Source organism: Cyprinus carpio, chromosome B1 (assembly GCF_018340385.1).
Source record: "Cyprinus carpio isolate SPL01 chromosome B1, ASM1834038v1, whole genome shotgun sequence".
NCBI classification, from domain to species: domain Eukaryota; kingdom Metazoa; phylum Chordata; class Actinopteri; order Cypriniformes; family Cyprinidae; genus Cyprinus; species Cyprinus carpio.
This window is the reverse complement of record NC_056597.1, coordinates 17686662-17700612: the sequence shown is the minus strand read 5'-3', so window position 1 is coordinate 17700612 and position 13951 is coordinate 17686662. Positions and strand designations below refer to the sequence as shown.

Below are 13951 nucleotides of genomic sequence, written 5' to 3'. Positions count from 1 at the left end.
GAATTAAGGACACTTCAAATACAGCTGCCTTTAAGAGATGCGCATGTAAAAAGAAACTATTGTAGAAGTATTGTTTTTATTCTACAAACTGTCTTTGCATATCAAAAAAATTATTATATTCTAATGTTATTTGAAATTTAATTTATCAAAGCCAAAAAAAAGATATTTAAAACGTGATGAATTATCCAATTATTTTGGCAAATGTTAGATTTGAATTATTACATGAGACATCCTTCCTAAAATAGTAACAGTGTCAGAAGCTTTGGGGTAAATTGTGCCAGTGGTTGAATTAATAGTCATAGTTCCTGAATTTGAATGAAAGCCTTAATATTAAAAAGATAAAGGGATGGTGTTAAAGAGAATTCCGCCCACAACTACAAGTAATACTGAAAATACATTTCCATGCTGTCCTGAAGATTCTAGTTATGCATTATAATGCTTAGTTTGTTCATTCCATTAAAGAAAAAAAATATATATATATATATATTTAAATAAACATAAATCTTTCTCATGGCTGGGTTATGGATATTTTTAAACAAACTTTAAACAAAGTGACATTTTGTGAGCAAATTATAGGATGTAATTTTTCATTTAAATAGTAGCTAATATTTTTTTTATTAGAAATTTAAATAATAAATAAGCGTAAATAATAATAAAACGTATTCACTGATGACTAAACCTACCCCTTAACATGACCTTTCACGCCGAAATATTTCCAGACATCCTAAAGTATCATTACGCGTATTAGTTTTACGTCCTTAATTGCTCCTTGCCTAGAGCACAGCCTAAAAAGTGTCAAGTTAATGTCAGCTATGTAGTCATCATTTATAGCATTACGTCATTATTATTACTAGACCTATGATTAGCGGTAAGGGGATCATACCTGTGCGGTGAGACTCTCTCTCTCTCTCTCTCTCTCTCTCTCTCTCTCTCTCTCTCTCTCTCTCTCTTTCTCTCTCTCTCTGTCGCTCTGTCCTCGTCGTCGCAGTGTCTCCCCTCGCTCACACAAACCGTGCTGCGGTCCGGTGTCAGAGGCAACACCAGTGATCTCCGTGCGGGACGCCGTTAAGAGCAGATGGAGACACTTCAAACGGCGATCTCGAGCAGAGAGGACACCGGACCGTTAAAAAAGCCTCTGGAGCACTGCAAAAGTGACGATCACAGCGAAACAAATTATGTAGACCTGGGCAACCCATCGGACATGAAGTCAGACAGCACAAAGACAGTAAAAGTCACATTCACAGGCGAAGGGAATCAGCTGGCAATATTCAAATGTAAAGGCGATGCATCGATCTCCGGGATTAAGAGTCCTGGGGAGCGAGAGGAGACTGGAAATGCTGATAAAAGTTCATCGAAAGAATGTCACGCGGGGAAGGGACTTTATGGAGAGCGCACTCCGCTGATAGATGATTATGTGGACGCAGGAACGGATGCAAAATCCGAAGATGCTAAATCTGCGTCGTATGAAACGGAGGAGTTACAATACACCGACATGTACTTGAACAGTCGCTGCGAACCCCAGGACTGCACGAGCGTGGCGGACGTGGAGTCACACTACATAACTACGCACGAGATTCAGCTGACAGAGTTGGATCACGATGTGGATTACGGGCTTGGACGCGGATCCTGCTGGGATTTCGAGGATGATAATCTGGTGTATTCATTTGTTGACTACGCATCATTTGACAGCGACGAGACGACTCTCGGAAGAATCCAAAGCAAGTCCAAGAGCAATAAAGTTCCTCTAGCTTCACGCGCAGCGAAGCTTTCCGCCACAGGGGCTCTGGTCAGCACCGAGAGTGAACTTTGTGAATCCGATAAATGTGCCAGCTCGGATGAGGGCGCCGGACAGCTTGGAAATTCAGCCGGACATATTCACCTGTCGATCAAAACGTCTTCGCGCGCGGTCAACGAACCTGCCGGTCTGTTAGGACACAGGAATGTCCGCTTTCACACCAGACGTGCCGGTGAGCGGAGTCATTATTCGTTTAAAAGCTCTGACTCCAAAAGTGAGACCATGTTCGACCGCTACTTTATCCCTCCTCCGGGTCGCCAGCACCTCGCGAGCAAACTGAGGGGAAAAGACATCAACGAATACTCCAGTGGCGCGTCCAGTTCCGTCAGCGAGCTGGACGATGCTGATAAAGAGGTGCGTAACCTCACCGCACGCTCCTTCCGGAGTTTGGCTTGCCCTTACTTTGATGCCATAAATTTGAGCAGCTCGAGTGAGTCCTCAGTGTCAGAACACGGACTGAGTTTTAACAAATGGTCCGCTTTCGTCGACTTGAATTACGGCAATTTGACACGTGAGGCGCACAAGAACTCTACGCCTGTTCTGGAGGGAAATAAAAGCACAGAATGTACGAACATAAAAGACATGGTTCAAACTGATACACCTAGCCCTCAGACTAAAATAGTGTCGCTGAAGAATAATTTGAACTCGCAGCAAGCGTCTAAGAAAATAGAGTTACGAAGCAAACCGGGTGAAACTATCAGACTTACTGAAACCTTGAACTTTAACTGTAACGTCGGAGAAGGGATACCTGCGCGCGAGAGGCGCGCGAAACGCGCTCTGAATGCCACAATGTCACGTGCCACAGCTGACGTTACCGGAACCACGCCAGCCAAGGAGGGGTGTGAAGCAGAAAGCTCTTGCGGTGAGACCTCTGAAGATGCCCACAAGAAAGCCATCTTTGCCTCTAGTCTTTTGAAAAATGTTATTTCCAAGAAAATGCAGTTTGAGCAAGAGCGTAAAATGGAAAGAGGTGAAATAAGCGACACATATCCCGTTCCACAAGTGTGCCCCCATGCTAAGGATTGCAAAGAGACTGTGAAGAGCTTGCAAAGCCAGATTTCAGAAACCGCTTCGGAACACTCTCAAGAGGAGCTTAGTGATGCAACAGACAGGCCGCAAGAGAATCCGTGTTCCCTTGCTGCTGAGTCACCCTGTGACCCAGAAATAACCTCTAAATTAGACTCAAGCGGACCACTAAAGACTCCATTGACCCCCAGCCAAAAGAGTGCTTTTAAAACCTGGAAAGATGGAGAGCAGAAAGCACAAGGTGATGGAGAATCTCAGTGCGCACTGGAGGAGGAATCGCCACTGCCAGACACCTCAATAAGACCTGTGACTGAAAGCAGTGAAAGTGTTGAGGGCGAGAGTACCAAGATGATTAAGATGTCTCACTTGTACGTCCCTAGCTCACAGCTTATGCCTAAGGAAAAGGAAGCTGCCGGGCTTTCATTACATAATCTGAAAGTGACTGGAGATCTTGCAGAGTCAGATGGGGGAGGGTGGGGAAAACTGAGCTCTGACCAGCTCTGTAGCCCTGCGGACACAAACCAAACCCCACCATGTCAAAAAGCCCCTGAAATCAAAATACGCCTGCGAAGTGTTAAAGAAAACAAAGGCAGTCAGTTCAATATTACCAATCTGTTAACGCCCAATATCCATCACAACATCAACGCTAAAAAGGCAATGAGAGAATCTAAAAGCCATTTATTGACCATATCAGACAAAGTGCCGCATTTTATGGTGAGGGATATTAGAGATAGTAAATGTAAGTTCCAGACACCTATTCATCAGGTTCGAGATGTGCGCAAATTGGTAAAAAGCTCATATCGGTTTGTAGCACTAGAAAATTCTTCCAGTTCATCAGGGATGACATCAACAGCATTACGAGAGGAGAGCAAACCTGTTAATAGTGGACCTGACAAGAAACCATTTCCTACACCAATGGTAATAAAATGCCAGTCTGTGAACACAAACAATGCCGCAAAACCCTCCGAGCCTGTTAACACAGGCGAGAATGTTGGTGAAACGGTGAGATTATCACCAAATCTCTCAGAGTGGGCTGCTAAAAGTGAAACCTTGCGCGCTGCACCCAGAGTGCCGTGCGCTAAGCAACCTGTGACTGAACAACCAGAGTGTAGCTTAAAAATTGATGCTAAAGCGGCAAAACTAAAAACAGAAAAAGCAGCAGAAGGCAGCGAGAAGAAACCCGAGTCAAAGGTTTCGAATCAAATAGCTCTTGAAAAGTTAAAGGCAGCTGTGAAAACTATGGAGCAACTGTACTTTTTTGATAGGAACGAATGGAAGCGCAAAACGCAAGCTCCGCAACCAATCATGGACAGTCACGTGCTGTCGCTCATCACACGAGAGGAGCAAGGAGTCCCGATCAAAACGGACTTTCAGAACGAATATGGGAAAGCGGACACTAGCTCGCAGCTGCACGTTGAAAAGGCGACCGCAACCTTGAGTTCTGGTGTTGACGAGGATAAAGTGTGTATGCCAACAGGTTCTCACGGCCAGGAAGACACGGCTAAGTTAGTAACCCAAAGGGCAGATTCTTTCAATGACAAGTGCATTTTTAGTCTGGGCAGTAACCTCAAAGCACCTTTACGTATAAATACAACAAATGACAGCACTCAGCAAATGTTTTCGAGCAGAAACTACACCCTCCCCACACAATCTCATAATGCTCCTTTGTCGCTGAAAATCAGTCCTTCTAAATCGAAAAGTGAGAAAAAGCACCAGAAAGAGCACCAGCAGACAGATTCTGACAATTACCTAACAATCCCTGTCAAAGCTCAGGCTTCCGATTCGAATCCCTCACAAGCATCGCACCCAAAGCCTTCCCATCAGCCCTTGCAACGCTCACCTATCGTAATGGAGTCTTGGTCTCCTGATAGTCAGACGGCCACGATATTTCACCACGCTGTGCACCTACCGGCCGTACCTGCTGCTCAACCCCAGCTCCTCTATCTTAACCCCCCAGCGGACCTCCCACCGCCTCACATCCAGCGCAAGCTCCTGCTGGACCCCTCCACAGGCCAGTACTATTTAGTGGACACCCCTGTGCCCATGCAGCCAGCCGCCCAGCGCTTTTACCATCCTGAGAGTGGTCAGTACTTGGACATTCCTTTATCACTCACCCCAGTGCCTGTGTCTGTTTCGCCGGTCGCCCTCGGTCCTGCGGCAGCCTATCCCCCCACCTACTTGGTCTACCCCTCGACCCTGCTGCCACCCCATCCGCACCCGGTCCCCCAGTCCTACTCTTCCACCTGCTCGGAGGGAGAAGACACGGTCGAGACGGGCGGCATGTATCTGATCCCGCAGGGCACCGCAGTTCCCAGCAGCACCACCAAACCTGTCATCAGTATTACATCCCAGCAAGGTGCTCGTATTGTTGCTCCTCCATCCTTTGACGGCACAACCATGAGCTTTGTGGTGGAGCATCGATAACGGAAGGTAAGTGGCCACTGCATGGCTGTGTGTGTGTGTGTGCATAGTCTAAAAAAATGCATGAATGTCTTCAGGTTGAGCAACAAAATATAAATCATGTTCCATTTATTACAAATATTGCTTTTTCTGAAGCTTTTTGAGCTAAATCTATATATAATGCAAGCAATTTGCTGTTAAAAATGAAGGCAAACTAAAATGTTTTAATTGATAAAATAAATAATTTGCTTTTAAAAATGACACTTGTGAAACTTTAGTGGAACAAATTTAATTCATAATTGGTGTGTTGAACTACACCCTGGAAATTGACTTCATACATTCACTCTCAGAAAAAAAAAGCAAAAGCTGTCACTGGGGTGGTACCCTTAGGTGCAAAAGCTAAAAAATACATATTTGTAGCCTATTTACCCCTAAATGGTACATATCAGTACTTTTAAAGTACATTTGAGTACCTAAAGTGTACATATTAGTTGTCCTTCAACCTTTTTTTTATTTTTTCCCTGAGAGTGTTTACTGAAATCACATTGGGACCAGTTAAATAAACATCATTCTTAAAAAAAAAAAAAGAGGCCAAGCATCATTTGTTTGCAACTGCAATTTAGTAGCAATAATTCATAAATGTTCAAGTGTGGTGTACTTTTTTGTTGCTGAATAAAATAGGTTTGGGTCCAACTTTATATTAGCTGTCCTTAAATACTATGTACTTACATAAAAATGTACAATGTACTTATTGTGTTCATTTTGTATTGCAAAACACTTTAGCTGCTATTGAGGTGGGATAGGGTAAGGTTAACAGTGTAATTATAAATGTAATTACAGAAACTGGACATATTTTAATGCAGCCATTTTAAAAATATAAGTACAATGTACAAACATGTATGTATAGTGGATTGCATCAAATGATTAATTTAAATGTACAGTAAGTACATAGTAGTTAAGGCCACCTAATATAAAGTGGGACCCAGATTGTATGAATCCCAACCACTTTTTTCTCTTCTTACAGTGAAGATTTCATAATACTATAAAATATTAAAAATATTTAGTATAGGCTATAAAATATGGAAAATATGGAAATATGGAAAGGCAAAAAAGAAAAAAAAAGGCTTTTGTGTCTATGATTATTTATGTGGGTTTCGTGAAGCAATATTGTGTGAGAAAGTGAATGTGAATGATGTTATGAATATTACAGTCTATAATACTCATGTATGTGCTTGGGCCTGAATATTAATGAAAAGTTGAGACTTGTTAGATAGTTTAATGTGTCCAGGTTTTGGGGTTTTTAATTGCTTTGCTATGTCTGTGATGTATTGATGTGGCTTCATCACCAGTAACACATTTGATTTAATTTTTCAGTTAGAATTAAAGCAGCTTGACAAAGAATAGTGTCAGTAAGCAGAATAAAGGCCACTGTGGCAAGTAAAACACTTTCTAAGATGTTTAAGTAAGATGAGAGAGAAATCTACAGAGGAACCAACAATTAATGTCTCACACACAAAAAGTGAATGTCAAGACTTTGCAAATAAAAAATATGTATCGTTTTTCTCATGATGCACATCAACAAAATCATAGAAATACCAAACAGTGGCAAATATTGCTGGCACTTGACAGTATGCATGTGTGAGTGTGAGCTGAAGTGTGTGTATGTGTGTGGAAAGGTCAGTAGGCGAGTAAAGTATTTGTTGTGCTGAGGCAGTAGGATGACAGCTGCTGGGGCCGATCAGAGGACCAACAAGCTGCAGCAGGGTCAAACCTTTTTATAGAGAGAGAGAGTGAGAGGGACATTCATATGTGAACTTTAGAGATTCTACAGTCTGCTGCAATACTGGATGCAGCGATGAAAGCAATATGGTCATTGACTGCATATTTAATGCTTGTGATAAAAGACACCCATTGTCATGCAGAGTTCTAATCTTTTGTTTTCCATTTATGTCATGCTGCATGTTGTACAGTAGTATATAAAATGATAGCATTTCGATAGAAAGTGTCATGATACAATTTTCCCCCTTTTTTTATTTTTGTTGCTTCAAATGACTTTGTATTTCTTTCTCGTTCTTTCTTTCTTTTTAAACTGGACAAAGTTTTTTAAATATGAAAACCTGTCATAGAAATATTAATTAATACTTTTTTAAACGATGATAATCTAAAAAAAGAGTGGAGTGAGATTGGAATGAATAGAATAAAGGATATATTCATTGTTTGTTGTGTGGATTTGTGTTTTTTTTTTTTAGATTACAACTTTATCTCATTAATTTCCATCACAACTAACAATTTTAAATAAAGTTTCCCCATATATATATATTGTTTGGATGAAATTTTTATAAAATGGAAAAATCAAGGTGGGCCTAAATACATTTTTAAAAGTTTTATTTTTTTTATTGTCATTTTTGATATTATTCAAAGAAAAGGGAGAATATTTAATTATCTATGATACATAAAATGTTAAGAAATTAGGAAAGGAAAAATCATTTTTATTGAGAAAAATTTTGAAATTTGACATTTATATATATAATTATTATTATTATATTAAAAAAGAGTGTATACAAAATTATACAGTTCTAAATGTATGAATTGCTAATTTTTTTATAATTTCAAATGTATTTTTATTAGTTTTTTTATTAGTTTTTAACATTATTAGTAGACAAATTAAAATCACTAATAATGTTTTTTTTTTCTCTCTAAAAGTCCACAGGGCCAAAAATATGCACAGTTAAAGAAACACCCAAATAAGTAAGTTAAGTATCACTATTAGATTAATATAATTAAGCATTGATATTTATTGTTCCTTTGATTGGTCTTTTCTCTCCTTTTCCTTCTCAGGATGGTCTGTGTCTGTCTGTCGGAGTCAGTCCTCCTCCCACTTCATAAAAAAAAAAATTCCTCTGACATGTTTCAGTTTCCCACATCTGTCTTCATCAATTCCTACCCGGTGTTGCCTCCTGATCTGTGACTTTTGCAATGTTGAAAAGCTAAAGATGAAACATTTTAAAGCAGCTTTACAAACTTTGTGCAACATTTGCTATTTATGTACTGTAGTGTGTAGACTTTTTGAGGCAACTATCTTTTTGTCTATCCAGCACTGCATAGTTAATGGAAAATGTTTTTTGTTCAAGTTTTCATTTTGTTGTATAAAGTGTTTGTATTTTTACATTTTTATGGACTCCTTTGTATCTACCTGTAGGTAGCAAGTTCTGACTGAGTAAAGCATGGCTTGTGTGAAAGAGAGAGAAACAGAGATCGAGAAAGAGAAGCATTTTGTGGTGCCCATGTTGTGTGTGTGAGAGAGACAGAGTAAATGTGCGTCTGTTTCCTCTCACTGTGATGAGAATTGTTATTATAGTGATGGACGGATCATTGGGGAGTTCAGTATAGTGTCAGTGTAATAATAATAATAATGCTTGAACTGAAAATACTTGTACATTTAAAAATTGTCTCAATCTTTATGTTGCCAATTACCTCAGTTTGCAGTGCAGGCATGTTGCTATCTCATTTTGCCTCCACAGTATAATACTCCTTATACTTTTGTTCTGTTTTACCCCTTCATTTCCATCATCTGTCCTCCCTGTTCATTTTTTTTGTCTTTTTTGTTACATTGATCATATATTAAAGGTATATGGATCTGCAGGCCAATCTATGTACCAATTTTAGAAGGAATTCATTGTTATTTTTGTCAGTGTTAAAAATGCTTATTATAAATGTGATATTGAAATTAATTCCGTAAAGATAACACTTGGTTAAAATTTCATATAATCAAAAAATAACCAATTCATGATAAGTGTTGCTACCACTTAAAAATATGAAAAACAGATTAAACATAATTCATATTAATATATGATATTAGATGCATATTTTATTATTAAATCACAACAACACAAATTAAACTTGCTTAATAATAAATTATATCACTTATTATGATTAATAAACTTGGTATGCTGAATATAGGTATTTTGAAAGAGTTTTTCTGAATGTGAGTAAATAAATATAATAGCAAGTTCTGTAAGTTTAATAAATTTCATATAATGATCAATAAATCCACAAATATATATTCTTCCATCATGAGAGTTGCTATCAAAATATGACCCAGCAGAGGGGGAAAAACAATAAAATTAGATTTTAGATGCTTATTTTGATGCTTACTCATTATGGTACTTATTCATGATACTTAAATACAGTACTTGGTGTGCTACAGATTTTTCAGAGTATTTTGAAAGAGTTTTGCTGAGTAATGTGGGTATGAATAAACCATCCAATTGTATAAGTTGTATAAGAATAAATCAAGTAGTCTCCTTAACTCACATTAAAACACATTCAGTGGAGCATGCACGTCATTGCACTATTAAAATTATACACTTATAAGTCTAGTTCCAGTGATGTTAATAGTACCTGAGTAATATTGGAGGAATCTACTGGCCCACTCGGCTGCCTTTTGTAAGGGCTGTTAAAAAGATGACCTAGTCTCTGAATGTTCCATTATACAGTAGGTGGAGGATTGAATGCTGAAGCGGTTCAATGGTGTTATTTCATTATTTTGGTTGTTTTGCACTGTATGCACACAAAACAAATACATGACAGCATATAGAAAGTTTGCTATTAGTAAAAATATTTAATGTGCATAAATGGCACAGATTTAAAAAGTAATTGAATGTTCCCAAGCTCATCTGTGACCCTGGACCACAACACCAGTCATAAGTAGCACGGGTATATTTCTAGCAATAACCAACCTTATTTTAACATTATAACATCAAACATTATAACATCAAAATGATCGATTTTTCTTTTATGCCAAAAATCATTAGAATATTAAGTTAAGATCATGTTCCATTAAGATATTTAGTAAATTTCCTACCATAAATATATTAAAACTTGATTTTTGATTAGTAATATGCATTGCTAAGAACTTCATTTGGACAACTTCAAAGGCGATTTTATTTTCTTTTTTTTTCTCCGCACCCTCGGATTCCAGATGTTCAAACAGCTGTATCTCAGCCAAATATTGTCCTATCCTACCAAACCATACATCAGTGGAAAACTTATTTTTTCAGCTTTCAGATTTAAAAAATGAATCCACATTTCTGGCATTAACTTAGTCCTAAGATAATTCTCTTCTGCTTCTCTGTATTAACTCACCTAAGTTACCCTTTCTCACACCCTCGTGCAGCGCCGTTGACCTCAAAAGGCCTTAAATCTTCAAGAGAACAGATAGTTGTGGCCCGCTTGATTTCTACAGCTGGCAGAGGGTCGTTTGACCTGATCCCAGCGTGCTAGGTAAGTTTTCCGTGAGCTCCTGAAACTTCACCCGCCAGAGGCATTAGCTCGAGCTGACAGTTTGTGTGTTTGTTTACGCGGTCACCATGGCAGCAGCGCCAGTGACAGACACGCGCGCTCAGCTGCTGTTCGCCGCGCGATAGGAATGTCCACGAGAGCGCAGTTGTTGGTTTTCAGCTGCCAGCCGCCACCAAGCGGAACTCCAACTATTGCGTTTATACGAAGTAAGTTTTTGTAAAAAAAAAAAAAAAAAAAAACCCTTGTTATTTACACACTTCTAGGCATTGATTTATAAATGAAGAGCAGATGAAATCAGAATGTGAGTTTTTATTTCATGTCTATTACTGAGGGCATCTAAAAGCTATGGGTGCGCTTTTAAAATTACGTATTTTAACGTTTATTCATATCAAACTTTACAGTCTATGATATCGAACTGATTTCTAATTATTAATGACTTTACATGATTTGGGCCAATAAAACACTCTCTCAAACAGCAGGTCAAAGAACATGGGTCAAAGGACAATGCCAGCATGGCAATTTCCTGCATTATGAAAATATATTTATGTTACACTCCTGCTGCATACCTAAAGATCTTCATCAAAGGTTGAGAAGTTAGGTGGAATTCGATAAATTAAATAGAAATGAAATAAAACAGGTTATGTATGGTTAAACGGAAGCCTTAAAAGGTAGCTTAGGCCTAACTTCTTTTTCAAGAGAAAATGCATAAACACAGGAAAAATGGAGAACATTTTAGATACTATTTATTTTTACTTTGATATTTTAAAATGTTATATTTGTTCTATGCTAACTGTTAAAAAGTATCAATAAGCCATGGCCACATATGTGTTTCCATTAACTCATCAAACCAATTTTAACCGATATGATATTCAACTCAATTTTTATAAAATGACTTGTATGGCCAAATTGATTATACTTGGTTATATGGATTTATTATTATTATTATTATTATTTACAGTGTTCTCAGGACTATTAAACAGAAGAATCAACTTTCATTTCCAAAGTGTATTGTGTATTTTAACTTGTTTTAATTTAGATTTATTCAAAACAATGTTTTACATAATTCATTATATAAATAGGCTATATTTTAAATTCAGACATGCTGACAGAGGTCTAACCAAGTCTGCATTTATCCTTATTTTAGCTTAATAAAAACTCAGTAGACGCATTAAAATGATAGTCGCATTGTAATAGATAAAAACAGATTCTATATTATTAAAAGTTTACAAAAGTTAAGTTTTTTACACCAAAAAAGATGACCAAAAAAAAAAAAAATTCCAAAAAAGACAAAAACTTTATTCATGGTTGATTATCTTCCCATGTACAAGACTGCCATAAATATTCTCAAGAATGTAAACATCTGGTGTAATCATGGAAACCAGACAGCATGAACTGCCTGTGGAGGGATGAAGTGTGTCAGAAAGCCCTCTGATTAAATAAATAACACAGTAGCACCTCATATACACAGTCCTGTTATAATGCTATAATGTTAGCAATTATAAATATTTCACTTTTGTTTTTATGGGTCGAATAATTCTGTCACATGACGAGAGTGCCATTGGTTATCCTGACAACATTTTTATACATTCCTATTATTTATAAAAATGGACGAAAACATAAACTGAATTTGTGCTAATCATTCATAAATGGAGAAAACAGGGCTAGACGTATTGTAAGGACTCTTATAGTACACTATTAAAAATAAAGGTCCTTTATTGGCATTCATGGTTTCATCAAGAACCTTTAACATCCATGGAACCTCTTTATTCCACTTTATAGTGGAAAAAGATTCTTTAAATTATTAAAATGTTCTCCACACCAAGTAAAAAAAAAAAAAAAAAAAATTACTGAAAGGTTCTTTGAGGAACCCAAAATGGGTTAGAGTTGAAAAAAAAAATTGGAGCCTTTATTTTTAAGTGCACAATCCTTTGCATTCCTGACTGACTCAAGGTTTCACCACATACAGACACAAATTGTAATGTGATTGTATGCATGAAAACCTTTTACGTTTGCTAGCCAAAACATTCCAGTGCAGTCCCAGCTTGTCTACCAGCCTTGATTCAAAGACTTTCTTGCACATGTTGGAGTTCTCCTGGTGTAGAGGAAATTCTGAGCCTGGCACCAGCTGATCTCTGCTCCTCTTTGAGGAGAATGTCTGTCCCGAGGGCAGTTTCTCCTGCTTGGACACAGTCTCTCTAGAGGCGCACCAGATGCAAAAAACAGGTTAGTTTTGTTCATCTAACACATTTTTTTAAATAATATAACCCATTCTCTAGCCCTAAGATCTGATTGGTTGACAGATACCTGAAGGGGAAAGTGGGTTTTGTCCATCTGCATGCAGAACGAGGAAGGGGTACTCCGAGAACTGCACGGTGGTGATGAAGTCCAGGGTGGCCTCTGTCTCAACCTACTTCCACTCCAGCGCTTACAAAGTCTGTATCCACCGTCACATTACCGATGACGACCAACGCTCCCCTGCACACAATGTCAAGGATGAGCTTAGAAAGTACTGCATTGTCAGAATCATGTTTTTGCTTTTAAATTACGTTTTTTACTGTGTGTTCATATCAACATCTTTACAGTCTATGATATCGAACTGATTCTGCATGTAATAGTACATGATGACTTACGGATGATTTGGGCCAATAAAACACTCTCTCAAACAGCAGGTCAAAGAACATGGGTCAAAGGACAATGCCAGCCATGGCAATTTCCTGCATTATGAAAAATATATTTATGGTTACACTCCTGCTGCATACCTAAAGATCTCTCATCAAAGGTTTGAGAAGTTAGGTGGATTCGATAATTTACCTAGAAATGAAATAAAACAGGTTATGATATGGTTAAACGGGAAGCCTTAAAAGGTAGCTTAGGGCCTAACTTTCTTTTTCAAGAGAAAATGCTATAAACACAGGAAAAATGGGGAGAACATTTTAGATACTATTTATTTTTACTTTTGATATTTTAAAAATGTTATATTTGTTCTATGCTAACTGTTTAAAAAGTATCAATAAGCCATGGCCACATATGTGTTTCCATTAACTCATCAAACCAATTTTAACCGATATGATATTCAACTCAATTTTTATAAAATGACTTGTATGGCCAAATTTGATTATACTTGGTTATATGGATTATTATTATTATTATTATTATTTACAGTGTTCTCAGGACTATTAAACAGAAGAATCAACTTTCATTTTCCAAAGTGTATTGTGTATTTTTACATTGTTTTAATTTAGATTTATTCAAAACAATGTTTTACATAATTCATTATATAAATAGGCTATATTTTAAATTCAGACATGCTGACAGAGGTCTAACCAAGTCTGCATTTATCCTTATTTTAGCTTAATGAAAAATCATCCAGTAGACGCATTAAAATGATAGTCGCATTGTAATAGATAAAAACAGATTCTATATTATTAA

The 13951-nt window shown here is 37.6% G+C and overlaps 1 protein-coding gene and 1 pseudogene across 1 annotated transcript; one reads left to right on the top strand and one right to left on the bottom strand.

The window, feature by feature from the left end:
- Nucleotides 1–980: 980 nt before the first annotated feature.
- LOC109108961 (uncharacterized protein C4orf54 homolog) lies at nt 981–8869 on the top strand. Its single transcript, XM_042716815.1, has 3 exons — nt 981–5251; nt 7925–7969; nt 8060–8869. The coding sequence occupies exon 1, from the start codon at nt 1076–1078 to the stop codon at nt 5243–5245; it is 4170 nt and encodes a 1389-aa protein (XP_042572749.1). The 5' UTR covers nt 981–1075; the 3' UTR covers nt 5246–5251; nt 7925–7969; nt 8060–8869.
- A 1716-nt stretch (nt 8870–10585) lies between these two features.
- Nucleotides 10586–13142, bottom strand: LOC122135757 (annotated as a pseudogene).
- Nucleotides 13143–13951: the final 809 nt, after the last annotated feature.

Bases quoted from the DNA above. Each gene is read 5' to 3' on its own strand.
- LOC109108961 (XM_042716815.1), top strand. From the start codon at position 1,076: ATGGAGACACTTCAAACGGCGATCTCGAGCAGAGAGGACACCGGACCG.